At 46.8% G+C, this 26595-nt stretch overlaps 2 protein-coding genes across 3 annotated transcripts in view; both read right to left on the reverse strand.

The window, feature by feature from the left end:
* Positions 1-26595, reverse strand: part of LOC140208253 (NACHT, LRR and PYD domains-containing protein 3-like) — a 228195-nt gene that overhangs the window by 133645 nt on the left and 67955 nt on the right. Inside the window, 1 exon segment of the mRNA XM_072276800.1 lies at positions 18918-18922. Within this exon segment, the coding sequence (XP_072132901.1) occupies positions 18918-18922 (5 nt within the window).
* LOC140208271 (uncharacterized) lies at positions 1185-19313 on the reverse strand. 2 transcript variants are annotated; one of them, XM_072276841.1, is made up of 3 exons: positions 19168-19313; positions 12935-13098; positions 1185-7303 (listed from the first exon to the last, which is right to left on the reverse strand). In XM_072276841.1, exon 3 carries the CDS (start codon positions 6918-6920, stop codon positions 4791-4793), a length of 2130 nt encoding a protein of 709 aa, XP_072132942.1. In that variant the 5' UTR covers positions 6921-7303; positions 12935-13098; positions 19168-19313; the 3' UTR covers positions 1185-4790. The 2 variants fall into 2 exon arrangements, with proteins under 2 accessions (XP_072132942.1, XP_072132941.1); XM_072276840.1 differs by having other exon boundaries at positions 12935-13102.

Genomic DNA, 26595 nt, shown 5'->3' on the forward strand with positions numbered 1-26595 from the left:
GTAATTTAATTGTAAGGCTCCGGCTCCAAAACGGGATCAGGCTTGTATTTACAGTAATCTATAGTATCTTTCATGACTTTGCATCTTAAAACAAGATTTTGATGAATGATGCTTGCCACTTGATGACGCCTGTGTAAGTAACTAGATTGAAATCAATTGCTGTTGGATACGCTAATGTGTTGGATAGTTTCTCGTTTCAATTGGCAGATTCTGTTTCAGAGCCCGAGAGAGGCACAGCACACTTCGTAATGAATTTGTTAGTCTTTCAATGTGTATTTTTGTTATTTCTGTGTCAACCGCCTGGTCCTTATTTACACAAGGAACCACTCAGTTTCTGGGAGGAGGTCTCCAGCTTTGAGGCTGCCGTTGGACGCTTTCCTCATTTGCTCAGATCGTGGGGATCTCATCCGCGGACGATTTTGCTCATCTATTGGCTAGCTCTTTCTTCTATAGCAGTGTTTCCCAACCTATTTTAGCCCGAGTGCCGTGAGTCAAGGTGAACTGTCGAGCACCCTAGCGGCTAATTTATGCATCCCCAACAACGTCTGTTAGGTTGGTAAGGTCGGACGAGATTGCCGAGTGTCAGAGTCGTTGTGACGACGAATGTTCACTGCCTGCAGTGCTCTGCTTCTTCCTGTGTCCCAGCGCCACGTCTTTTTTTGGAAGTGTCTGCTCTGCTAACGGTCAGTCAGGTCTGGTGCCTCAAGTTAGAGGCAGCTTACCGCTCCATCAAGAAACTTGAACGCCCCCCGGCGAGTGTTATTTGTTCCTAAAGCCGTCTTAGGATACGTAACCGCCCCCAGAGGGAATAACTGTTCTATTGTGATAGTTTCTTCATGTTTCTGGGTTGACCTTACATTTCAGTTCAGAATAGCGCATGATCGGAGCGTGTTGAATCCTGTTTTCGTTGATGCAAATACATCCTTAGAAAAGTTACCGTGAGTGGGACAGAGGGAATGGAACTCCCTCAACATCCTGCTACCTCCTCTCTCTATAGTGTGCTCACCGTATCTGTCACTCCTTTTCTCCCTACCCTTCACCCTCCTCACTCCTCAAAACACCTTCCTCTGTCTCTCTCCTCCATCTTCTCTTACTCTCCCTCTCCCCTCTTACCCTAATACACCCTCTCCCACTTCCTCACCTCCCTCTCTTACTCCGCTCACCCGAACTTTTTCTCACTCTCACTTCTCTTCTCCCCTTTCTGTGTACAAACCGCACCGCGCACCCCGACACTGAATCTCGGCCCGAGTTCACTCCAGGATAGCATACCGTCCTTTTTGATGTGCGATTGTGACAGCAACAAGATAAGTAGGCTGGGTAACATCGGAATTTACTGGCATTTGGAGTTGGATGAAGCACAGGAGGGAGAGAAAGATTAGATTAGACTATGGGGACACACAGTCCTCTTTTATTGTCATTTAGTAATGCCTTTGCATTAAGAAATGATACAATGTTCCTCCAGTGTGATATCACAGAAACACAAAACAGACCAAGACTGAAAAACTGACAAAAAACACATAACTATAACATATAGTTACAACAGTGCAAGCAATACTGAAATTTGATAGAGAACAGACCATGGGCACGGTAAAAAAAAGTCTCAAAGTCTCTCGAAAGTCCCATCATCTCACGCAGACGGTAGAAGGAAGAAAACTCTCCCTGCCATGAGCTTCCAGTGCCGCAAACTTGCCGATGCAGCATCCTGGAAGCACCCGGCCACAGTCCGACTCTGAGTCCATCCGAAAACTTAGAGCCTCCGACCAGCCCTCTGACACTGAGCACAGAGCACCATCTCTGCTGAGCACTTTGACCCCAACCCCGGCTGCCAGTAACAGGCAAAGCCGAGGATTTTGTCCTTCCCCTCCGGAGATTCTCGATCACACAGTAGCAGCAACAGTGAACCAGGCATTTCAGAAGTTACTCCAGACATTCTTCTGTGCTTCTCACGTCTGTCTCCGTCAAATCAGAATTGTGCACGGCCCCTACTTACAAATACCGGTATCATACACTGGAGAGGCTGCGCGCTGCGTTGTACCACCATCTTCTCCTCCCCAGAGATCTAGAGGAAGAGGGAGAAGGAGAGAAGGGAAAGTGGGAGAGAGAGGGGGAGGGAGAGAGAGAGACAGAGAGAAAACAGGCTGAGTGGTGGTAGTGAAAGTGAGGGAGGGAGAAACTGAGTTACAGAAATAAGAGGCCGTTGGAGTGTTAGCGAGACAGACTGAGGAGAGATGGGAGAGAAGTAGCGGAGGCGAGAAACAGAGGGGAGAAAGACGATGGCAACAACCAGTGAGGGGAGAGAATGGCGGGAAATGAGATGGATGTGGGAGAGAAGTAAACGGGAGTGAGTGAGGGGACAGAAAGAGGCGCGGGAGAGAATGACGGAGGAGAGAGATTGGAGGGAATAGAGATGGGGAAATAAACCGGGATAGAAAACAGGGATTGAGGCGGGGGAGATAAACGAGGGAAACGGATGGGCTCTTTGACATCTCTGCTGATCAGTGAGAGAGAAACGGACAGGGATCGAAAAGGGCTGCTCATTTTAAATGGAGACGTATGGAAATTTCTGAAATTCTAAATCTTCCATGTAAATTCCTTTAGGATCAGTGAAGTGTCTATCTATCTGAGAGTAAGCGGGTGGCTGGGTACATTGAGGTGGAGATAGAGGGGGATGGGAACAGATGCATAGATTAGACACGGCCGTGTTGAATAAACATAATATCATAAGACTTCCTCCTCCTCTCTCTTCTGAATTGATTTCCCTGTAGTCTGAGGGTGTACCCCCAGTCCTGGGCTCTGCATTATGGGAAACATCCTCTCCACATCCTCTCTATCTTGGCTTCTCAGTATTCAGGAAACAGCGCCCCCCCCCCCCATTATTCTAAACTCCAGTGGGAACAGGCAAAGAGACACCAAACACCATGAGCTGTGGTCTTGTTAATCAGCGTCAGGTGCAACACCTTGTTCAAGACCATCTGAAAATCCAAACAAACAACACCCACTGCCTTTCTCATTTCACCAAAGAATTCCAACAGATTCGTCTGAGAAGATTTCTCCTGAGGAAAACCATGCTGACTTTGGCCGTACACGGGAGGATTTAAAAGAACTGTCATGGAACAAAATCACTGGCAGGGTCCAGCCGGCCTGAGCTGACTCGCTACTGCAGGGGTCCCCAACTTTTTTGCACTGCGGACCGGTTTCATATTGACAATACTCTTGCGGACTGGCCAACCCGGGGGTGAGGGCGGTGGGTAGGGTTGCCAATGGACAAGAGTAGAGCCAAATACATTGTTTACAGAGACTACAACGACCATGAAGCCTTGCGCGGGCACCAGTGCGCATGCGTGTACCTGCCGATTTCTTCTAGAAATCGTTTTTGGCGATTCTGTTCGGGGGGGGTGGGAAGGGAGGTGTTAATCACAACCGGAATATAGGTGATAAGTGGCTACTACACTCAATTTTGTTTCTAAGAGCGTTTATCTAACGAATTTAATATTACACACACAGCGCATATTTTCCTCACATGAATATAGCAATAAGTCAATTACCGTATCAGGGAAGGACAGGGGAGCTTGAAGTAAGTGTTGAATGAACTTCCAGTAGAAATGGTATAGGCAGGTTCGATATAATTTAAAGAAAAATTGGATAGGTATATGGACAGGAGAGGAATGGACTAGGTCAGTGGTCCATCGTTGGTGGGACTAGGTGAGAGTAGTGTTCAGCATGGACTAGAAGGGCAGAGATGGCCTGTTTCCATGCTGTAATTGTTATATGGTTATATAAGTCAATAGCATCATAACATTTTAAGTAACATTTGGATATTAAACACACAGCACATATTTTCCCCATATGAACATATAAATCATTGCAACACACCAATATTGCTGAATCAGTGGGAGCCCTGGGCTTGTTTCCCTGCAACCAGATGGTCCCATCGAGGGGTGATGGGACACAGCGATACTTGAACGGGGTTCCTTATGTCCAGTCCATTACACAATTTGGTTTTCGTTGCATTCATTGCAGAGATATGTTGGAAATGGGAGCAACATTTTCAGTGCTTTCGTGGCTTTCTCAGGATATTCAGCCTTGACTTTGATCCAGAACGCCAGCAGAGATGTTATGTCAAACATACTTTGCAGCCCATCGTCATTTGCAAGCTCGAGGAGTTGATCTCCTTCCCGCGCTGACATGGATGACGTGCGGGTAATGACCTCGCGTGCGTTCAAGCTCAACAGTGCGTGACAGGGAATGAGGAAGGGTGCAGCTGACTCATATCGCCAAATCCTATCATTTCCTCGCGGACCGGTAGTGCATACTTTGCGGCCCGGTGGCTGGGGACCACTGCTCGACTGTACACTAGGTGTGTTATAAATTTACTAAGTACCAGAGACAGAGTTTAAAATAGAACTGACTGATTTGTCTCAGGTCCAGAATATTAAAACTCCAGTCCCATTAAAGGTGAATATGCAGCAGAAGAACCTCCTCCCATGCCCAGTGACCAGGGTGCAGACTGGGTGTGGTGAGCAGCAGCAATAATTGCAGAGTTCAGCACCGACAGTCACTCTCGAAATAGCATTCAGCAACAGTGATGGACAAATATCCAGCATGCAGCTTATTGAAACTTTCTCCCCAGTGTGAATCCCGTAGGGTGTCATAAGGATAGATAACTGAATGAATCCTTTACCACATTCACAGCCGGTGAACAGCCTTTCCCGAGTGTGAACTCAATGATGCACACTTGGTTGATTTGGCTGAGAGAATCTCTTCCCAAAGTCCGAGCAGGTGATCAGCCACTACCCAGTGTGAACTGACTGGTGTCTCTGTAGTTGACTTGACCAAGTGAATCCCTTCCCACATACTGAGCAGGAGAACAGCCTCTCCCCAGTGTGAACTCGCTGATGTACCTTCAGGTGAGATGACTGAGTGAATCCCTTCCCGCAATTTGAGCAAGTGAATGGCCTCTCTCCAGTGTGAACTCGCTGATGTGCCTTCAGGTGGGATGAGCAAGTGAATCTCTTTCCACAGTCTGAGCAAGTGAACGGCCGCTCCCCAGTATGAACTGACTTGTGTGCTTGCAGGTGGGATAACTGGATGAATCCTTTCCCACAGTCTGAGCAGGTGAACGGCTTCTCTCCAGTGTGAATTCGCTGATGTTCCTTCAGTTTAGATGAGCAAGTGAATCCCTTCCCACAGTCCGCGCAGGTGAACGGCCACTCCCCAGTGTGAACTGACCAGTGTGCTTGTAGGTAGGATGACCGAGTGAATCCCTTCCCGCAGTCTGAGCAGGTGAACGGCCTCTCTCCAGTGTGAACACTCTGATGTACCTTCAGTTTAGATGACTGAGTGAATCCCTTCCCACACACTGAGCAGGTGAACGGCCTCTCCCCAGTGTGAACTGAATTGTGTAGCAGTAGTTGGGATGACCGAGTGAATCCCTTCCCACAGTCCGAGCAGCTGAACGGCCACTCCCCAGTGTGAACTGACCAGTGTGCTTGTAGGTAGGATAACCGAGTGAATCCCTTCCCGCAGTCTGAGCAGGTGAACGGCCTCTCTCCAGTGTGAACACTCTGATGTACCTTCAGTTTAGATGACTGAGTGAATCCCTTCCCACACACTGAGCAGGTGAACGGCCTCTCCCCAGTGTGAACTGAATTGTGTAGCAGTAGTTGGGATGACCGAGTGAATCCCTTCCCACAGTCCGAGCAGGTGAACGGCCTCTCCCCAGTGTGAATTCGCTGATGTACCTTCAGTTTAGATGAGCAAGTGAATTCTTTTCCACAGTCTGAGCAGGTGAATGGCCTCTCCCCAGTATGAACTGACTTGTGTACCAGTAGTTCAGATGACTGAGCAAATCCCTTCCCGCAGTCTGAGCAGGTGAATAGCTTCTCCCCGGTGTGAAGTCGCTGATGTACCTTCAGTTGGGATGAGCAAGTGAATCTCTTTCCACAGTCTGAGCAAGTGAACGGCCGCTCCCCAGTGTGAACTGACTTGTGTGCTTGCAGGTGGGATAACTGGATGAATCCTTTCCCACAGTCTGAGCAGGTGAACGGCCTCTCTCCAGTGTGAATTCGCTGATGTTCCTTCAGTTTAGATGAGCAAGTGAATCCCTTCCCACAGTCTGAGCAGGTGAACGGCCTCTCCCCAGTGTGAACTCGCTGATGTACCTTCAGGTGAGATGACTGAGTGAATCCCTTCCCGCAATTTGAGCAGGTGAACGGCCTCTCTCCAGTGTGAACTCGCTGATGTGCCTTCAGGTGGGATGAGTAAGTGAATCTCTTTCCACAGTCTGAGCAAGTGAACGGCCGCTCCCCAGTGTGAACTGACTTGTGTGCTTGCAGGTGGGATAACTGGATGAATCCTTTCCCACAGTCTGAGCAGGTGAACGGTCTCTCTCCAGTGTGAATTCGCTGATGTTCCTTCAGTTTAGATGAGCAAGTGAATCCCTTCCCACAGTCCGTGCAGGTGAACGGCCACTCCCCAGTGTGAACTGACCAGTGTGCTTGTAGGTAGGATGACCGAATGAATCCCTTCCCGCAGTCTGAGCAGGTGAATAGCTTCTCCCCGGTGTGAAGTCGCTGGTGTACCTTCAGTATAGATGAGCAAGTGAATCCCTTCCCACAGACTGAGCAGGTGAACGGCCTCTCTCCAGTGTGAACTCGCTGATGTATGTTCAGTTGAGATGAGCAAGTGAATCCCTTCCCACAGACTGAGCAGGTGAACGGCCTCTCTCCAGTGTGAACTCGCCAATGTACCTTCAGTTTAGATGAGCAAGTGAATCCCTTCCCACAGTCTGAGCAGGTGAATGGCATCTCCCCGGTGTGAACTCGCTGATGTATCTTCAGTTTAGATGAGTAAGTGAATCCCTTCCCACAGTCCGAGCAGGTGAACGGCCACTCCCCGGTGTGAACTCGTTGGTGAGCCATTAGGCCAGATGACCAAGTGAATCCTTTACCACAAGTTCAGCGGATGACCAGCCTCTGCTCAGTATGAACTGACTCATGTGTCCAAAGGTGGGTAGACCGACTGAGTCCCTTCTCACACACAGAACAGGTGAATTCGCTGATGCACCTTCAGTTGAAATGACCAAGTGAATCCATTCCCACTGCCTGAGCAGATGAACGGCCTCTCCCCATATGTAAAATGACGGGCATGCCAGTCGGTCAGATGACAATCCCTCCCCACAGTCTGAGCAGGAAGGATGATCGAGTGAATCCCTTGCTCCTCTTCTTAAGTATCTGGACAGAGACAGCAAAACTGGCGTGTTGTGTTCGAGATTCACGTAGACAAATTCCTTGCCATTTTTAACCTGTAAAAAGATTTACAAAATCCATCAATAGGTGTAGGACAACATTTCAGATGAGATTACTTGAGTTATCAAGGTGTGATCTGGCATCTCACTGTTACAGTGAAGTTCAACCCAAGTTGGAGAGAGAAATCATCTTCTAACTGGGCACAGTGCTGGTATCTGGAGTGACCATCAAATTCTCTGATGCTCTTCCTGTCTCTGTAAGAATGGGGCATTTCTGCCATCTCCAACCAGTGACCTGGCTCAGTTTGACTCTCTCCATTGGTATTATTCCCTGTTCTCATTGAGCTGCATGGGTTCCTGGCCCCACAGTAACTGAAACACTCACACACAAATAGCCGGCAGTGCATTCCACGCACCCACCACTCTCTGTGTAAAAAAACCTACCCCTGACATCTTCTCAGTATCAATTTCCAAGCACCTTAAAGCGATACCCCCTCGTGTCCACACGATTAATGCCCCTCATCATCTTGTGCACCTAAAAAAGGCTCTAAACATCAACAAGGAAATTATACATTGCTCTGAGGATTTGCCAGAAGTACTGTATACAAAATTATGAGGGTATAGATAGGGTAAATGCAAGCAGCTGTTTCCACTGAGGTTGGGGGGGTGACAACCCGAGGTCATGGGTAAGTGGGGAAGGTGAAAATTTAATGGGAACATTTGGAAAAGCTCTTTACTGAAATGGTTGTGAAAGTGTGGAATGAGATGCCAGAACAAGTAGCGAATATGAGCTCGGTTTCACTATTTAAAGGAAGTTTGGATGGGAGCCTGGATGGTAGGGGTAAGGAGGGCGATGGTCCCAGTGCAAGTGGTCGTATAAGACAGCTTAAATATTTTCTTCAGCATTGACTAGATGGGCCAAATAACCTGTATCTGTACTGAACTTCGCCATGTTACTATGACAGAGAGGCTGGTCAAACTTGTTTGGAAGGGAAAAGGTAGGAGTGACAATGGAGCAGCAATGGCTGGAGCTTCTGGGAGCAATTTGGGAGCTGAGTGATCGATACATCCCAAAGAAGTTGAAGCATCGGAAAGACAGGAGGACACAACTGTGGATGAAATGAGAAGCCAAAGCCAACATAAAAGCCAAAGAGAGGGCAAACAAAAGAGCAAAAACTATTGGGAAGCTTTTAGAAACCAACAGAAGACAACTAAAAAAATGTCAGATGAGCTCAGGGCGTGGAATTATGATATTGTAGTCATTAATGAGTCTTGGTTGCACCCAACAGTCTGAGGCATTTGGAGGAATAAAATGTCCGGGGCCTCAATATCTTTTGAAAACCAAGGTACCCTGCATCAGCCATCTTTCAGCTTTTATTCTGGCAGGCACATACAAACTTGACACCCTCAAAATTTCACTTCTGAATGCCTCCCACTTACCAAGTACTCCTTTGCCAGAAAACAGCCTGTCCCAAACCACACTTGTCAGATCCTTTCTGATACCATCAAAATTGACCTTTCTCCAATTTAGAATCTCAACCCATGGCCCAGACCTCTCTTTTTCCATATTTACTTTGAATCTCATGGCATTATGATCACTATTTTCTGTCACCAGCCCTGGAATATTTCCGAACAGGTTATTGCACACTTCTACATCCGAAATTCTACGTACTGATTAAGGGCACATTTGACAACCTCTACCCCATCTAGGCCTTTTACAGTATGGGAGTCCAGGTCAATATATGGAAAGTTAAAAGCACTTACTGGATCAACCTTTGTTTCTTGGCATGGTTTGTGATCTCTCTACAAATTTGTTCCTCTAAATCCTTCAGACTGTTGGGTGCAACCAAGTCCCAGTAATGGCTACAATATCATAATTCCCTGTCCTGAGCTCATCTGGATTTCCTACGATGCTTCTTGCATTGTGATATACACAACTAAGCACATCATCACACCATGCTCAACTATTTGATTGCTGACTCTATCTGAGGTCTGAACAACATCTGACTGGTGTCAAGAAAACAACCTCTCGCTCATTGTCACAAAAACAAAGGAGCTGATTGTGGACGACAGGAGGAATGGAGACAGGCTAACCCCTATTGACATCAATGGATCTGGGGTTGGGAGGGTGAACAGCTTTAAGTTCCTCAGCATAAACATCACCAAGAATATCACTTGGCCTGTACATACTGGCTGTGTTGAGAAAAAAGCACAAAAACACCTCTTTCACCTCAGACGGTTAAAGAAGTTTGGGATGGGGCCCCAAATCCTAAGGACTTTCTACTGGAACACAACTGCGAGCATCCTGATTGGCTGCATCATTGCCTGATATGGCAACCGTACTTCCCTTAATCGCGGGAACCGTACTTCCGTTAATTGCAGGAACCTGCAGAGACTGGTGCGGACAGCCCAGCACATCTGTCGATGTGAACTTCCCACTATTCAGGACATTTACAGAGACATCTGTGTAAAAAGGGCCCAAAGGATATTGGAGACCCAATTCACCACAACCACAAACTGTTCCCACTGCTACCATCCAGGAAACGGTACCACAGCAAAAGGACCAACAGGCTTCGGGACATCATCTTCCACCAGGCCATCAGACTGATCAACTCATGCTGATACAATTGCACTTGTATGTTATTCTGACTGTCCTATGAACAAATTATTTGTTATAAGGTACTATAAATTACATATTGCACATTTACATGTAGACGTAACGTAAAGATTTCTACTCCTCATGTATATGAAGGATGTATGTAATAAAGTCAATTCAATTGATTTCACCCTCTCCACTATCTGTTCTGTCATTCTGGCTCCCATTCCTCCTACAACTTATTTTAACCATATCACCCCATTCCCCCCACACTAGCAAGCCTTACCACTAGGATATTAGACCCCTCTTGTTCTGTTCCCCTAACTAACGAATCCCCTATCATCCCTTTGATTTTCCCCTGTCAGTAATCCTCCTCCCCCAACAGTTTCTAAAGCGGTCCACCTGTTGTTGTGTGGGATAGCAACAAAAGTACTCTGCAATGGCTATTTAACCTCATTCCCCTTCCCGACTCGCACCCAGTTTCCTGTGTCCTGCACCTTGGCTGTAACTCACCTCCCTTCATGTCATATTTATCACCCCCTCCAACTCCTGGATGATCTGGAATTCATCCATTTCAAGTTACAGCTCCTTAAAGTGCAGGGTTACAAGCTGCAGCTGGATGTACATCTTGTAGGTGAGGGCATCAGGGACACTGGAGGTCTCCCCACCTTCCCACCAATGTCCCCTCTAATTTGTCATGACCAGTGTGCACATCAATCTTGTACCGTATATTTTTTACCCAGTAACAACATGTGCATAGTGAATTTTATATAGAGAGGTATTCATTTTAACAGCTAGCAAATCACTGTCTATAAGAACTTTGATCTCCTCTGGGTTTGTTTAAGTTCATCTGCACTCTCACGCAACCCATGTAGCAGGCCTGTAACAGATAACGAAGGATTTTCTCATCAGAGCTTTTGCACATTATCCATATATGGCTTGCTTGCTAAATTATGCTTTAAAAAGTCAGATTTCCAAGTATCACTCCACTTCTTCCCAATTGTAAATTCTCCAGCAACTTTTGCATCACCACAATACACACAGGTGACACCGGTTTCTACATTGCACATAAATATTTCCCCTGAACCCTCCGAGGAATTGAGCATCTATAAAAAACCTATGGGGTACGTAACAGCATACTCTAGGGGAAGAGATGGGGAAATACATATGCCAACTAACCAAAATTTTCCAAGCATTACATTCACAGGTACGACAGGCTTGCAAGGAAGGGAACTACCCCGCAGAGAGGAGTGACTATCCCACCATAGAACCTGGGGATTTTGTCCTGATGAAGAACTGGGATCGAGGGAATCTCGGACCTCGGTGGAGAGGACCACATCAGGAGTTACTGACCACTCCCACGGCTGTGAAACTGAAGGGGCAATCTCGGTGGATACAGTGAACAGACACCAAATTTGTTACTGACGGAACTGAGTAGAAGGACTCTCTCGGACAAAAGGAAAATGTATTGGCTGATAGTGGTGTTTGTGTTCATGTCTTTGAGAGGGCTCACCCCAGCATCCGGGGGCCCCCATGTTAACATCTTTCTGTCTCTCTGTCACATCTAAGCCAAACAGGTAGAACTAGGTGTCTGCTGGGTTTGTACTGAAATTCCCCAGCATGGTAAAACTATGATTCCAATGTCAGTAATCCCGCTCAACCAGAGCGAGGAACTCTCAGCCACGGCTTTCATAAACAACACCCGGGGAAGAGGGGTGAGGAGCTATGTTCTAGTCAGAGATGACTGTGGCTGTCAGTGTTTTGAGGGATGCTATCTCAGGCCCCCACCAAACGGAACTTCCTATACTGGGAAACATGCATCCTGGCCATACTTGCAGGTGCCCAGCATTGCAGAGGAATAACTGAGACCGAGCGATTTTGGATGATTGCTTTTCTCTCCTATGAAGTAGCCAGGAATTCACGAGAGATAATCAATTTGGCTACAGCACTTGAGGAGCTGGCCACAATACTGCAGGGGCCCTGACAGAAACACAGGCCCAAGTAACAGAAATATCCACTGAAATGACTGCAATCCGGCACACAGTCCTACAGAATTGTATGGCTTCAGATTTTATCCCAGCTGAGAAAGGGTGAACCTGTGCTATTATTGACACAGAATGCTACACCTATATCCCTGATGAGTCTACTAACATTACATCCCTCTCCGAGCACACTGCCGAGGAGACTGCAGCATTAAGAAAGTTGGACAGGATTTACATGGGGTCACCAAAGGGTCAAAATGATGGTCTTCGAAGGCCTGTTCGGTGATATGTGGGGCATGATATTGCATTATGGCCTAATAGTTCTACATGTCATTGTTATAATTACTGTTGTACGCTGTTATTACCCACTGATATGTCAATGCTGTACTCGGTTGCTTTCTCTGTGAAAAATTACTGCTTTGTTGATCATGTAATGATCAAATTACTGCTTTGTTGATCATGTAATGAATGATAAAGTATGTAAAAGGGTTAACACATGGTTAAACGATAGCAGCCTGTTTTTCTGAAAGAAACTGCTGATGGTCAACAGATGTGCTAAGCCACGCTGAGCCATATTTCTGCTTGAGGGTAGCTAGCTGGGGTTTCAGGATGCTTATCTCCTTGTGCACTCATGTGTAGAGATAGGACAGATTCAGTCTGTTCTGTGTGTGTAAGCCATTATGACTATTTTGTAATTTGTCTTTAGCAAATAACTTTGACTCCAGCCTGTCTTGTGTGGGGGGTATCTGGACGGATATATCTGTGGTGTAAGGGGAATTGTTAGTCAGTTAGTGGATTGGGCAGGAACAGTCATGGACTGTTCCTGTTTGAGCGAATAACTGAATAGCCCCGGGTGCTTGGAATAAATAGTTTGTACTTATACGATCTCTGAGTGACTTTATCCGGATTCAACTTCCACAGAATGGGAGTGGTTTTAAAGGGCTGGGCTGCTGGAAGCACATTACCAGACCTGGAGTGATTGCAACTGGGTCTGACAGAGGCATAACTGGCTCTTCTGGGAACATTCAGTCTCACCCCAACTATTTCCTACCATCCTTTGTACAAGTATGCAACGTCTAAAAGACCAGTGTTTGAGTAAATGAGACTCACCAAACTTTCCCCTGACTGAATCACTGGATTCTCCGAGTCAGATGGATCCTCTCCAGCTGATGCTCTCAACCCTCGGGCTGATTCTCTTGTTGCTGTTCCCTGATCTTCAGTAGTGGTTTGCTTCCAGTTGGGGATTTTCTTCCAATAAATCTCTCACCGCAGGTCTAACTTTAACGTGAAAGATAATGAAGCACAATAACAATAAAAAGGAGAAAAAAACATTTCTGTTTAATGTTACTAAGAACAAAACTCACTGAAATTTAAACATTGAAGGCAGATATAATGATCTCAGTGAACAATCTATTATTGTCCCTCACACGTCACAAAACGATGTGGGATAAGAACAACCCATCATTCAGTCATGGTAAGACATAAGACACAGGAACAGAATTAGGTGAGTCAATCCATCTGGTCTGCCTCACCACTCAACCATAGCTGATTTTTATTCCAACACCATATTCCTGCCTTCCTCCTGTAACACCGAAGTTACTTAGCAATCATGAATATATTAATCTCTGTCAAAAATATACCCGAATGGCAGCCTCAACCAAAATCTGTGGCAACAAATCCTACAGATCAGACATCTTTTGGCCAAAACATTTTTCTCATGTCAGTCTTAAAGGGAAGCATCTTTATTCTGAGACTGTGCTGTCAGATCACAGACTCTCCGTCTAATGGAAACATCCTCTCCATGTCCACTGTATCCAGGCTTTTCAGCTTTCAAGAGGTTTACTTGACCATACATCCCTCCACCACCCCAACTGTCCCTCTGAACTACATCCAGCACAGGCCCAGAACCATGAAATTCTCCTCATACATAATGCCGATCATTCCTCAGATTATTCTTGTAAATCTTGTTTGCAACAACTGTACAAACACATTTCCAGGAATAATAGACAAATTGGTACCAGGATAATTTAGGGGGAAATGTTGTGCTTTCTTTACTGTTTTACTGTTACATACCTTGTGGGTATCTTGTGACTGTCTTATGACCATGAAGTAATGGAGTATCTTGTGAGCATGATGTAATTGCGTTGTGATGGTGGGGTCAAGTAATTTTCCCACCAGTGTGAGGTCATGTGATGACCTGTTCCAACAGGTATACATGGGGAAACCCCTGTTGTTACGGAGTTAGTTCATCAGTTTTGGTTCGTCAGTTAGTTTTGCTGCGTAATCATCTCATGACGTAGTTTTGTTTCAAAGCAAAGTTTTACTCTCTATTTTAAGGTAAAACCGTTGTTCTGGCAGTTTCGCCAATCGCTGCCAGGTTTTGTTTGTTTACCTTTGCAGTCTAGTGTCGGAGAGTGAAGACCTTTACCAAACTACAGGAACCTGAAGGATTGAGTAAAGGTTGTGTCATTTGGCGGTTTCATAAAAGATCGACCTTATTGAATCTTCGTTCAGAATTAGTGATCTGCATCTGAGATAACCCCTGCAAGCTTGGGAAAGGTTTGTGCAGTGTTCAGCATCCAGAAAAAGGTCAGTTCCTTTAATCCGTTTTATTTCCTTTGACATGAATCCTTTGGACAGAATCAGCAGTAACGTCACATCTTTGAAGAAATCCGTTTCCAGAGAAGTCTCTCCTTATTGACTGCGTAAATCACTTGGACTTTCAAATTTACCACTTTAAGACTGTGTTTGAATTTACCTCTTTAAGAACTGTTCCAGAGTTTGGCTGTTTGTTAAATTGCCATATAGCAGTTAACTTCCAGTTAAGTTAGTCGTTAGTTTACTTTTCACTATTGTTGAGCAGAGTTTAATAAATATTTCAGTTTGTTTGTTAAAACCTGACTCAATTCTATATTCATAGTTGCCGACCACATAACACTACGATCACAAAACAAGCCATTTCCGTTTCCAAGTGAAACCAGGTTTATTTCAGGAAATATAAACCAGTCCAGGGTGAACGTAATAAAAGGAAACTGGAATTACCAGAAACACTCAGCAGGTAAGGAATAGCTGTGGGGACAGGAACACACTTTACAATTCAGGTTAATAATGTTTCATCAGAATGACTTCAAACATTTTCAGTTTTTAGTGCCAATCTCCAGCAACTTGAGATTCTGTCTGATTTCCACTGAGTGACAGACAGGGGGGATTTCCAAACACAGTTTGAACACCAAACTCATGGGTCTATTTCTACTGCTGTAAACACAGAATAGTCCATTTACTCATAGCCTCTCCTCAGATTAGCAGTCATTGCTTCCAAAGGAACTCCAGAAATAAACATCTGATCCCAGACCAGAAATACTCGCTCAACACCTCATAAACCCAAGCAGCTCGATCCCCGGGTCCATTTTACCTGGAGCAAAAACTGTGATACCCCAGGATTCAACCTCACACAGCTGAACCTGCCACTCACTGACCCTGAAAATCTCACACATCACCACCGCAACTCAGACTGGGTAGTGCATTCTGGGATTTCCACACAACCAATGTCCAGCTGCTCGAAATTTCTGCTTCATTGCAGAAGGACGACCATCCTGCCCCATCTGTAGAAGCACTAACCAAAGGCAAAACCGAAACAGCGACAGTTCCATATGCCTGGAATGTAGATCACAGGACTCTCCCAGTACTCTTTGCTGACAGGAAAATGCTGCAGTGTGTCAGCCAGTCACAGTTCAAAAACCAGCATCTCCACACCAATGCACAACACAACTGGTACCTGATGACCCTCTGGCATTCCAGCTAACAAAAACTGATTCTGGAAATAACTCAGCAAGGCCAAAGGTGCAAAAGAACACTTCACAATAACAAGGGTTAGAAGAAAAATTGCTGATATACAACATTGAGGAGGTGGGACACAGGGTGACCGAGGTTGACCCAGATGGTTGATGTATATCGCTGAAGCGGGACAGTGGGGTGGGGTTAGGAGACTGGACAGAGGTTGAACAAGATGGGCAGGGATGAGCACATGGAACCAGGTGGGAGAAGGGATCAAAGACAATCATTGATGGTCCTCCAGCAAGACACAGATACTGAATTAATAGTACATACTACTGTATAAAAGATCCTAAAATGACAAAGTTAGAACAAACAACAAGAAATTTGCCATATATACTTTGACCCTCACCAAATTTTTATCAACACACCACAGAAAGTTTCTCATCCGGACACTTCACATGTTTCCATGGTAACTGCTCCGCCCGTGACTGTGATGAACTCCAGAGACCTTTGGATACAGATCAGCACATCACAGAAACTATTCTGCCCCCTAGACTTCCCAGTCCCTCGGTAAAGCAGGCAGTGAAATCAAAGATCCCCACAACCTGGGACGTTCTCCTTTCTCACCCACCCCAATCGGGGAGAAGTCTACAGCCGAAAGCTGAGGGACAAATGCGAGGGGCCTCAGGAAGCGAGGCGAGTTGGGGGAAGTTAACGCGACTCAGTGGCCAACATTAGATTTCCCCAACACAACGTAGAGGAAACGTAGAACATAGAATAGTACAGCACATTACAGGCCCTTCGGCCCACAATGTTGTGCCGACCCTCAAACCCTGCCTCCCATATAACCCCCCACCTTAAATTCCTCCATATACCTGTCTAGTACCCTCTTAAACTTCACTGGTGTATCTGCCTCCACCACTGACTCAGGCAGTGCATTCCATGCACCAACCACTCTCTGAGTAAAAAACCTTCATCTAATATCCCCCTTGAACTTCCCACCCGTTACCTTAAAGCCATGTCCTCTTGTATTGAGCAGTGGTGCCCTGGCTATCCACTCTACCTATTCCTCTTATTATCTTCTACACCTCTATCATGTCTCCTTTCATCCTCCTTCTTTCCAAAGAGTAAAGCCCTAGCTCCCTTAATATCCGATCATAATCCATACTCTCTAAACCAGGCAGCATCATGGTAAATCTCCTCTGTACCCTTTCCAATGCTTCCACATCCTTCCTATAGTGAGGTGACCAGAACCGGACACAATACTCCAAGTGTGGCCTAACCAGAGTTTTACAGAGCTGCATCATTACATTGCGATTCTTAAACTCTATCCCTTGACTTATGAAAGCTAACGTCCCATAAGCTTTCTTAACTACCCTATCCACCTGTGAGGCAACTTTCAGGGATCTGTGGACATGTACCCCCAGATCTCTCTGCTCCTCCACACTACCAAGTATCCTGCCATTTACTTTGTACTCTGCCTTGCAGTTTGTCCTTCCAGAGTGTACCACCTCACACTTCTCCGGGTTGAACTCCATCTGCCACTTCTCAGCCCACTTCTGCATCCTATCAATGTCTCTCTGCAATCTTTGACAATCCTCTACACTATCTACAACACCACCAACCTTTGTGTTACCGGCAAACTTGCCAACCCACCCTTCTACCCCCACACCCATGTCATTAATAAAAATCATGAAAAGTAGAGATCCCTGAACAGATCCTTGTGGGACACCACTAGACACAATCCTCCAATCTGAATGTACTCCCTCCACCACGACCCTCTGCCTTCTGCAGGCAAGCCAATTCTGCATCCACCTGGCCAAACTTCCCTGCATCCCATGCCTTCTAACCTTCTGAATAAGCCTACCGTGTGGAACCTTGTCAAATGCCTTACTAAAATCCATGTAGATCACATCCACTGCACTACCCTCATCTATATGCCTTGACACCTCCTCAAAGAACTCTATCAGGCTTGTTAGACACGATCTGCACTTCACAAAGCCATGCTGACTGTCCCTGATCAGACCATGATTCTTGAAATGCCCAGGGATCCTATCTCTAAGAATCTTTTCCAACAGCTTTCCCACCACAGATTTAAGGCTCACTGGTCTATAATTACCCGGACTATCCCTACTACCTTTTTTGAACAATGGGACAACATCCGCCTCCCTTCAATCCACCGGTACCATTCCTGTGGACAACGAGGACATAAAGATCCTAGCCAGAGGCTCAGCAATCTCTTCCCTCACCTCGTGCAGCAGCCTGGGAAATATTCTGTCAGGCCCCAGGGACTTACCCATCCTAATGTATTCTAACAACTCCAACACTTCCTCTCCCTTAATATCAACATGCTCCAGAACATCAACCTCACTCATATTGTCCTCACCATCATCAAGTTCCCTCTCATTGGTGAATACCGAAGAGAAGTATTCATTGAGGACCTCACTCACTTCCACAGCCTCCAGGCACATCTTCCCACCTTTATCTCTAATCGGTCCTACCTTCACTCCTGACATCCTTTTGTTCTTCACATAATTGAAGAATGCCTTGGGGTTTTCCTTTACCCTACTCACCAAGGCGTTCTCAGGCCCCCTTCTTGCTCTTCTCAGCCCCTTCTTAAGCTCCTTTCTTGCTTCCCTATATTCCTCAATAGACCCATCTGATCCTTGCTTCCCAAACCTCATGTATGCTGCCTTCTTCCACCTGACTAGATTTTCCACCTCACTTGTCACCCATGGTTCCTTCACCCTACCATTCTTTATCTTCCTCACCAGGACAGATTTATTCCTAACATCCTGCAAGAGATCTCTAAACATCGACCACATGTCCATAGTACATTTCTCTGCAAAAACATCACCCCAATTCACACCCACAGGTGTGAGCTTTATAGCCTCATAACTTGCCCTTCCCCAATTAAAAATTTTCCTGTCCTCTCTGATTGTATCCTTTTCCATGATAATGCTAAAGGCCAGGGAGCGGTGGTCACTGTCCCCTAGATGCTCATCCACTGGGAGATCTGTGACCTGACCCGGTTCATTACCTAGTACTAGATCTAGTATGGCATTCCCCCTAGTCGGCCTGTCCACATACTGTGACAGGAATCCGTCCTGGACATACTTAACAAACTCTGCCCCATCTGAACCCTTGGAACTAATCAGGTGCCAATCAATATTGGGGAAGTTAAAGTCACCCATGATAACAACCCTGTTATTTTTGCACCTTTCCAGAATCTGCCTCCCAATCTGCTCCTCTGCATCTCCGCTGCTACCAGGGGGTCCCGGAGAATCGCCACCCATCGGGGAGTGTGAGCACACACCACGTGATCTTGCGTCACAAAGCGGAGGGCGGGGCTAAATAGCCTCACGTGACCTGCTGACGGGACTTCCGTTTCAATTCTGCGGAAAGAGACAGCCTGGGCTCCTGGTTTGGGTCGTTCAATGCAGATTAAGTGAAGTCGCCACGTTTCTGACGAGCCCAGATAACTGGGTACTAAATGAGTAATTGGCCCGCCGTTCGGGGCTGGCGGCCAACATCAGATCTCCCCGCTCGGGATCGGTCTCAGTACTCACCGATGGGAAAGTGATATCTTCGGCCCGCAGACAGTGATCCCGACCCCCGGCTCCCCGACCTGGGAGGCGATCGTCCCTTCCCGATCCCGCAGACAACTCGCTTCAGCACTGAGCGGAAAGGCAAACACCGTCCGTCTGGCGACAGTGAGCATGCGCGGAGAGATTATTGCGTCATCCGGAGGGCGGGGCCTCGGGAAAAGACGCGCTGCTGCTGCCCGTCTGCGGTTAAATGGGCGGGGCGAACAGGATCACGTGACCGGTGGGGTCCCACAACCCAGGGAGAGACTCCAGCGACCCGCCCGCCACTCTGTGTTATGTACCGGCAGCGATAGACCACAAACTCAGTCTGTATTAGTATAAACTACTATCTGTATTAGTATAGAGACAATTAAACAAACTACTCTTCTAAACAGAAGTTAACAGTGTTATGCGTTTGTGGCTGCAAAAATGTCAAGTTTAGGAACAGTTCTGAAAGTTTCAAGATGGCAAGTTTCAGTTTTCCACGGAATGGGGAAACTTGTAAATCCACATTAAAATGCAACGAGGAAGTAATCACAAAGAATTTCACAGGTTCCGCGCTGGGAAAACGAAATACAAATCACAGAAGATTTTCAGTCGTCGAGCCGTATTCCAAAATCCACGAAGGTGACAGTGACAGGAATATTCTTTAGAACAAGTGGTCGCTGCACAACACCCGAATCCATGCAAGGGTTAACGAAAGTGGTCGCCACAGAAATACTACAACAATCCACGTATGGATCAAAACAGTGACAGTCACTGCGTGCCGCTCCTTCACCCAGTCCTTTTGGGCATGGGAAAGGTATCAAACTGTTACCCATTACTTTAGCAAACTACAGCTTGTAGTCCGCTGGCCCTCTGTGTGTGTCTGTCTCTCTCTCTCTCAGCTCCAGCAGTCAGTGTACTGACGTCATACTCCCGCCTCCTGCAGCCTCTCACAATAACACCCACAGCAAAATGAAACCTCTGATCTCGTAACACTTGCCCCTCACATCTCCTCTCACCCTAAATGTATTAGACATTTCAAACCCCAGGAAAAATATGTCATCTGTCCGCTCTATCTATTCCTCTCGTAATCTTATAAACGTTCATCCAGTCTCACCCCAGCCTGCGCCGCTCTGGAGAAAACAACACGTTTGTCCAGCCTCTCGTTACAGCTCTCTTAACCACCCGATCAATCTGTGCAGTCTCTTTCAGGGAGCTGTGAACTTGGATCCAAATCCCTCTGCTCATCGACACTGTTCAGGGACTTTCATTCAACAGTGTACTGTCCCTCTACATTCAACCTACCGAGCTGCCAAGGTGATCATCACTAATCAAATCTCACTGAGTTTTCTCAGGTCCTGTTGAATTTATTGCCAAGTGCACCAGTGCGGGAAGGTACAGGGACAGAGAAACACTGACTTCTGGCAGCATCACAGACAAGTAATTGAGATAATCTATAAATATGTTTTGTCCTGATCAATATTGAAATGTGCATTTTGTGTCAATAACAGACGTGGAAATGTTGAATTTGGTCCCTGTCTCCATTCCTCCTGTAGTCCACAACCAGCTCCTTTGTTTTTGTCACCATGAGGCTGAGGTTGTTTTCCTGACACCACTGTGTCGGGGTGATGACTTCTTCTCTGTCGGCTGCCTCGTTATTATTTGTGATTCGGCCAACCAGTGTAGTGTTGTCAGCAAATTTACTCAGCAGATTGGAGCTGTGGGTGGTGACACAGTCATGGGTGCACAGTGAGTAAAGGAAGGGGCCAAGGAGACAACCCTGTGGGGTGCGTGTGCTGAGGGTTAGAGAGACAGAGGTGAGGGAGCCCACTCTTACCACCTGGGGGCCATCTGACAGGAAGTCCAGGATCCAGCTGCACAAGGCAGGGTGAAGGCCGAGGTCTCTAAGCTTCTTGTCGATACTTCACGTCTTCGGATGGCTAAAGCTCTGCCCATGACTGCAAGGAACTGCAGAGAACTTTGGTCTCATCTGGAAACATCGTAGAAACAAGCCTCCCCTCTATGGACACTTCCTGCACTTCCCCTGCCTCGGGAAAGCAGGCCGTGTACTCAAAGATGCCCACAACTTTGGACATTATTGCTGCAAACCCAATCCTCCATCGGGGAAGACATAGAAAAGCCTTAAAGCGCGTACCACCAGGCTCATGGACAGCTTCCTGTCTGCGGTTGTCAGCCAAATTAATGGTCTCCAGTCCAATAGAATGAACTCGACCTCACAATGTAACTCGACGTGACCCTGCCCCATATGTCAATCTGCACTGCACTTTCTCTGCAGCCATAATGCTTTGTTACAGTTATTGTTTTGTCATATATTAGCTCAATGTGCTGTTGTAATGTATCGATCTGTGTGGATGGTACGTCAGGCAAGATTTTCATTGTAGCTCAGTACGTGATAAGAATAAGCAAATTCCCCATTTTAATTGTGTGGAAATATTAGACAGACTAAGCTTCTGCTTTGAAACCACAGAGGGCAACTTAACTGTTGTCATTTCTGAGGAAAGCAAATAAGTAGAAAAGGCTTCAATCTCGCATTACGATCTGCGGTAACTGGGATCAGGTGACCGGTGGTGGGTCTCCCAGACCAATTATCAGAATCAGGTTTAATAGCACTGGCTGATGTCATGTAATTTGTTGTCTCTGCGGCAGCAATGGAACCTAATTCATAACAATAGATTTTAATCATTGTGATTTAAAATAAGAACATACATATTAAATAGTTAAATTATATAAGTAGTACAACATAAACATTTTAAGAATGTAATACTGTAAACTATTTTAATTGTGTGGAACTATTTGACTGACTGGGTTGTTGCTTTGGAAATTCTGGAGTGAAGCTGAATGAAACTGGACACATTTATGAGAAGCTCAGATAAATACAAAAGGCTAAATTCTCACATAAATGGGTCAAACATCCAGAAACATTGGCTGCACTTCAGCAGGTAAAAACAGTGGAATGAGGCCTAGTCCCAGGCCTCGGCCCAGCGGTTATGGTCTGAGGCCTGGGACTAGGAGAGAGTAAGCATTCGGCACGGACTAGAAGGGCCGAGATGGCCTGTTTCTGTGCTGTAATTGTTATGTGGTTATATAGAAACATGCTGAAAATATTGCCGAAAAAAAATCATTGTCCATCCCCAACAAGAGGACGTGACAGATCCGGATCTCACTGCCTTGTCGGAACGGGCGAAAGACGAAGCTACATGGACACGTAGAGCAGTGAATTACAGATGCTGTAGATCTGTGGAAAAGTGTGAACAGGAAATGGGATCACATGATTCGTGGAGTGTCTCCCATCTGAACCGGTGACTCTGCTCCTCGCCCCTCACACGCTGTCTGACCCACATCATTCCATATTTACACCAGATACGTATTTACTTTTTCCCTCCAAATCATCCCTGTCCCTTTCCCTCCACCCCAAGGTCACAGAGTCACAGGCTCGATTCCCATCCCCGTCCAACACACAATTCAGACCCAAACTGGAAATGTGCAGTTTTCATTTAAATCTGTCCATGTTTATAAACACTAATTTCTATTCAGATTCCTCCAGCCTCACTGGACAGGACCACTGAAACATCAAGTGAGAAACAGCAGGAGGTGGCCATTCAGCCCCTCTAACCATCAACAAGATGACGGCTGCTCTCCCATCTCAGCCACATGTTTCTGCCCGATCCTCATTTCCTCGATCCGTTCGGTCTCCACACATCTGCCGGCCTCTGTTTTATGTGAGGATGATCACTGAGTCTTCACCGGCCTCTGTGGTGGGGATTTACAGACATTCACCACCCTCGGAGTGGAGACATATCCCCTCATCTCAGTCCCGGACAGTCCACCCCCTTTTTCAGAGACTGGGATCCCTGGTTCAGCCGGGAATGATGTTGTGAATTTCAATGTGTTCACCTCTCAGTCCTCGATTCTCTAAATGAAAGGGTTGTCACATTTGATCTTTCTTCATATGATGACCCCACCACTCCAGGGATCAGTCTGGTGAATCTTCATTGCACTCTCTATAACAAATACTCTCTAACCTCTTTGTTAATCCTCTATGGAATTAATTTCCATCTCCTGCAGCCCCGTGTTGCCCCAACCACTCACCTCCCACCCCGTCACCATTTCCACCTTCCCACCTCCCCCTCACCTGGATCCACCTCTCACTCCCCAGCTCTTGCCCCATCCCCACCCCTCACCTCTTTTCTCGGACTATTTCCCGTCCACTCTCAGTCCAGAGGGAGGGTCTCGGCCCGAAATGTTGACGGTCCATTTCCCTCCACAGATGCTGCCCGACCCACTGAGTTCCTCCGGCAGTTTGTTCTTTGGTCTGTGTGACCCGTGTTAGTGTGGGGAGCGGGATTTTACACCATATTCCCGGTACAGTCTCAACAAAACACAAATAATTGTCACTTTGCCCGGACCATTGGCCCCGCTTGCAGGGCAACAGTCTGCCGGTGTTTGCCCCTCAATGTGGTGAATCGCCACCACCGTGGGCTCAGACATTTCCACAGATGAGCCCCTCCTGTCCCCACCGGGACAAACATCCTGTCCGCCCCCTCTCTCACCGTCTTCATCCTCTCCCTCCCCGGGGAACCGGCATCAAACCGACGGGCCGAGCGGTCTCCTCCTACCTCTCAGCGACACATCAGACTCCGGCCGCAGGAGACGCTTCACAAACGCCCCAACTTCCCTCGGAGGGAAATGGAAATAAATCAGAAAGCGGACATTTACTTTGACGGTTGTCCCGCCGTGACGGAAAGTTCGGGAGACGGTGTCAGCGGGGGTAACGCCCTCCCGGCTGGTCCACCTCCGCTATTGGCTGGATGCAGTGATTGACATCACTTCGGACCAATGGAAATAGCGCAGCGCGTGACTCCTCTGTTGACAGCGGTGGGGAGGGGCTGGTCACGTGATTCGTAGCCCAGCCGTTAAACCGACCAAGCTCGAGCTCACCAGCGCGCGGGGCACAAAAGGCCCCGGATGATCGGTTGAGGTGAGAAGGGGTCTCCGGGTTGGGGGTCTCACCGGGCGGCGTTTTCAACACCGACTTCGGGTAGTTGCTGTGACTCCGGATTCCGTGACCCGCAATCCCGGGACAGTCCTGCTCTCTTCCCTCTCTCTCAGCCCCACCATCCGTACACGGGCCCCGGGGAGCTTCCGGCTGATGAGGGAATGGGAACCGATGGGTCTCTCAGACAGAGCTGAGCTCCAGCTGTCTAAATGCAAGGATCGGGAACTCGGAGAAAGGGAACAAAATCTTTTACATCAGCTGTTGTGAAAATCACCTTTGTTCTGCCTCCAGTCACAAACAAGAGAAAATCTGCAGATGCTGGAAATCCGAGCAACACACACAAATTGCTGGAGGAACTCAGCATTAGTACTCTTTTCCATAGATGCTGCCTGGCCTGCTGAGTTCCCCCAGCATTTTGTGTCTGTTGCTTGTTCCACCTCCTCTTGTTCTGGACTTTCTACCCGTGAGAACATGTTTTGTCCCACTCTCTCTGGGTACATAATGATATCAAACACCTTTGCCCTGGGCAACAAGTAGCTTTCACATCACAAATGTGCCAGACTCCAATGAGACAGACTACTGCCCTTCCCTTCATATTCATTGGCATTGCCATCACTGAGTTCACCACCGTCAGTCACCTGGGGGAGGGTTCAGGGGAAATATTTATGTACAATACAGAAACTGGTGTTACCTGTGTGTATTGTGGTGATGCAAAAGTTACTGGAGAATTTGCAAGTGGGAAGAAATGGAGTGATATTTGGAAATCTGACTTTTTCAAGCATCATTTAGCAAGAGAATCACATATGGACAATGTGCAAAAGCTGTGGTGAGAAAATACTTCATTACCCGCTACGGGCCTGCTACATAGGTTATGTGAGAGTGCAGATGAATTCGATCAAACCTAGAGGACATCAAAGTTTTTATTGACAGTGATTGCTAGCTGTTAAAATGAATAACTCAAAATATAAAATTTAGTGCCCACACGTTGTCACCGGGCAAAAAATTGCACAGCACAAGATTTTTCCACATTTTTTACACCTCCCTGATGCCCTCACCTACAAGATGTGCATCCAGCTGCAGCTTGTCACCTTGCACTTTAAGGATTTGGAACCTGAAATGGATGAATTCTGGATCATCCAGGAGTCGGAGGGGGTGATAGATATGACATGAAGAGAGGTGAGTTACACCCAAGGTGCAGGACACAGGAAACAGGGTGAGAGTCAGGAAGGGGAATGTGGGTAAACAGCCATTGCAGAAGACTCTTGTTGCCACCCCCACAACAACAGGAAGACCACTTTAGAAACCCTTGGTGGAGGTAGTTAGGATAGTTACTGTGATCTCCGGACACCGTGACCTGCAATCTCGGGACAGTCCTGCTCTCTTCCCTCTCTCTCAGCCCCACGATCCATACATGGGCCCTGGGGAGCTTCCGGCTGATGAGGGAATGGGAACCGATGGATCTCTCAGACGGAGCTGAGCTCCAGCTGTCTAAATGCAAGGATTGGGAACTCAGAGAAAGGGAACAAAATCTTTTACATCACCAGTTGAGAAAATCACCTTTGTTCTACCTCCAATCACAAACAAGAGAAACTCTGCAGAGAGGACACAGTTTTAAGGTGCTTGGAAGTCGGTACGAAGGAGATGTCAGGGGTGTTGTGTTCTTTACACGTACCGTGGGTTACTAATAACAAACCATATTCTGGCAAAATTGAACTTTTATTTAACAGCAACAAAACCACGTTTTACACTGCCATGCTTTTCTATCATTCTTCATTTCTGCGCATGCTCAGAACTCTGTCCAGTCACGTCCTGACACGTGATATCACCACAAGGGGTAAGTTATTTACACAGAGTGGTGAGTGCGTGGAATGGGCTGCCGGTAACTGTGATGAAGCCGCATACGTTAGGTTCTTTTAAGGGGCTCCTGGATAGGTACATGGCGCGTAGAAAACTACAGAGCTATGGGGAACTCTAGGGAATTTCTAAAATAAGTAATGTTTGACACAGCATTGTGGGCCGAAGGGCCTGTATTGTGCTGTATAAATGGGGAAGTCACTTACCCATGACCTCTGGTTGTCGTCCCGCCCAACATCAGTGGAAAAAGCTGCTTGCATTTACCCCATCTATACTCCCATAATTTTGTATACTTCTAACAAATCCTCAAAGCAATGTATAATTTCCTTGTTAATGCTTGGAGCCTTTTTTAGATGGATAAGATGATGAGGGGCATTGATCGTGTGGATAGCCGGAGGTTGTTCCCCAGGGCTGAAATGGCCAACATGAGGGGCGTAGTTTTAAGCTGCTTGCAAATAGGTACTGAGGGGATGGCAGGGGTAAGTTTTTTACACAGAGAGTGATGGGTGTGTGGAATGCACTGCCAGCAGAGGTGGTCAAGGCAGATACAATAG

This window comes from Mobula birostris, chromosome 13, assembly GCF_030028105.1.
Source record: "Mobula birostris isolate sMobBir1 chromosome 13, sMobBir1.hap1, whole genome shotgun sequence".
Classification (NCBI taxonomy): Eukaryota; Metazoa; Chordata; class Chondrichthyes; order Myliobatiformes; family Myliobatidae; genus Mobula; species Mobula birostris.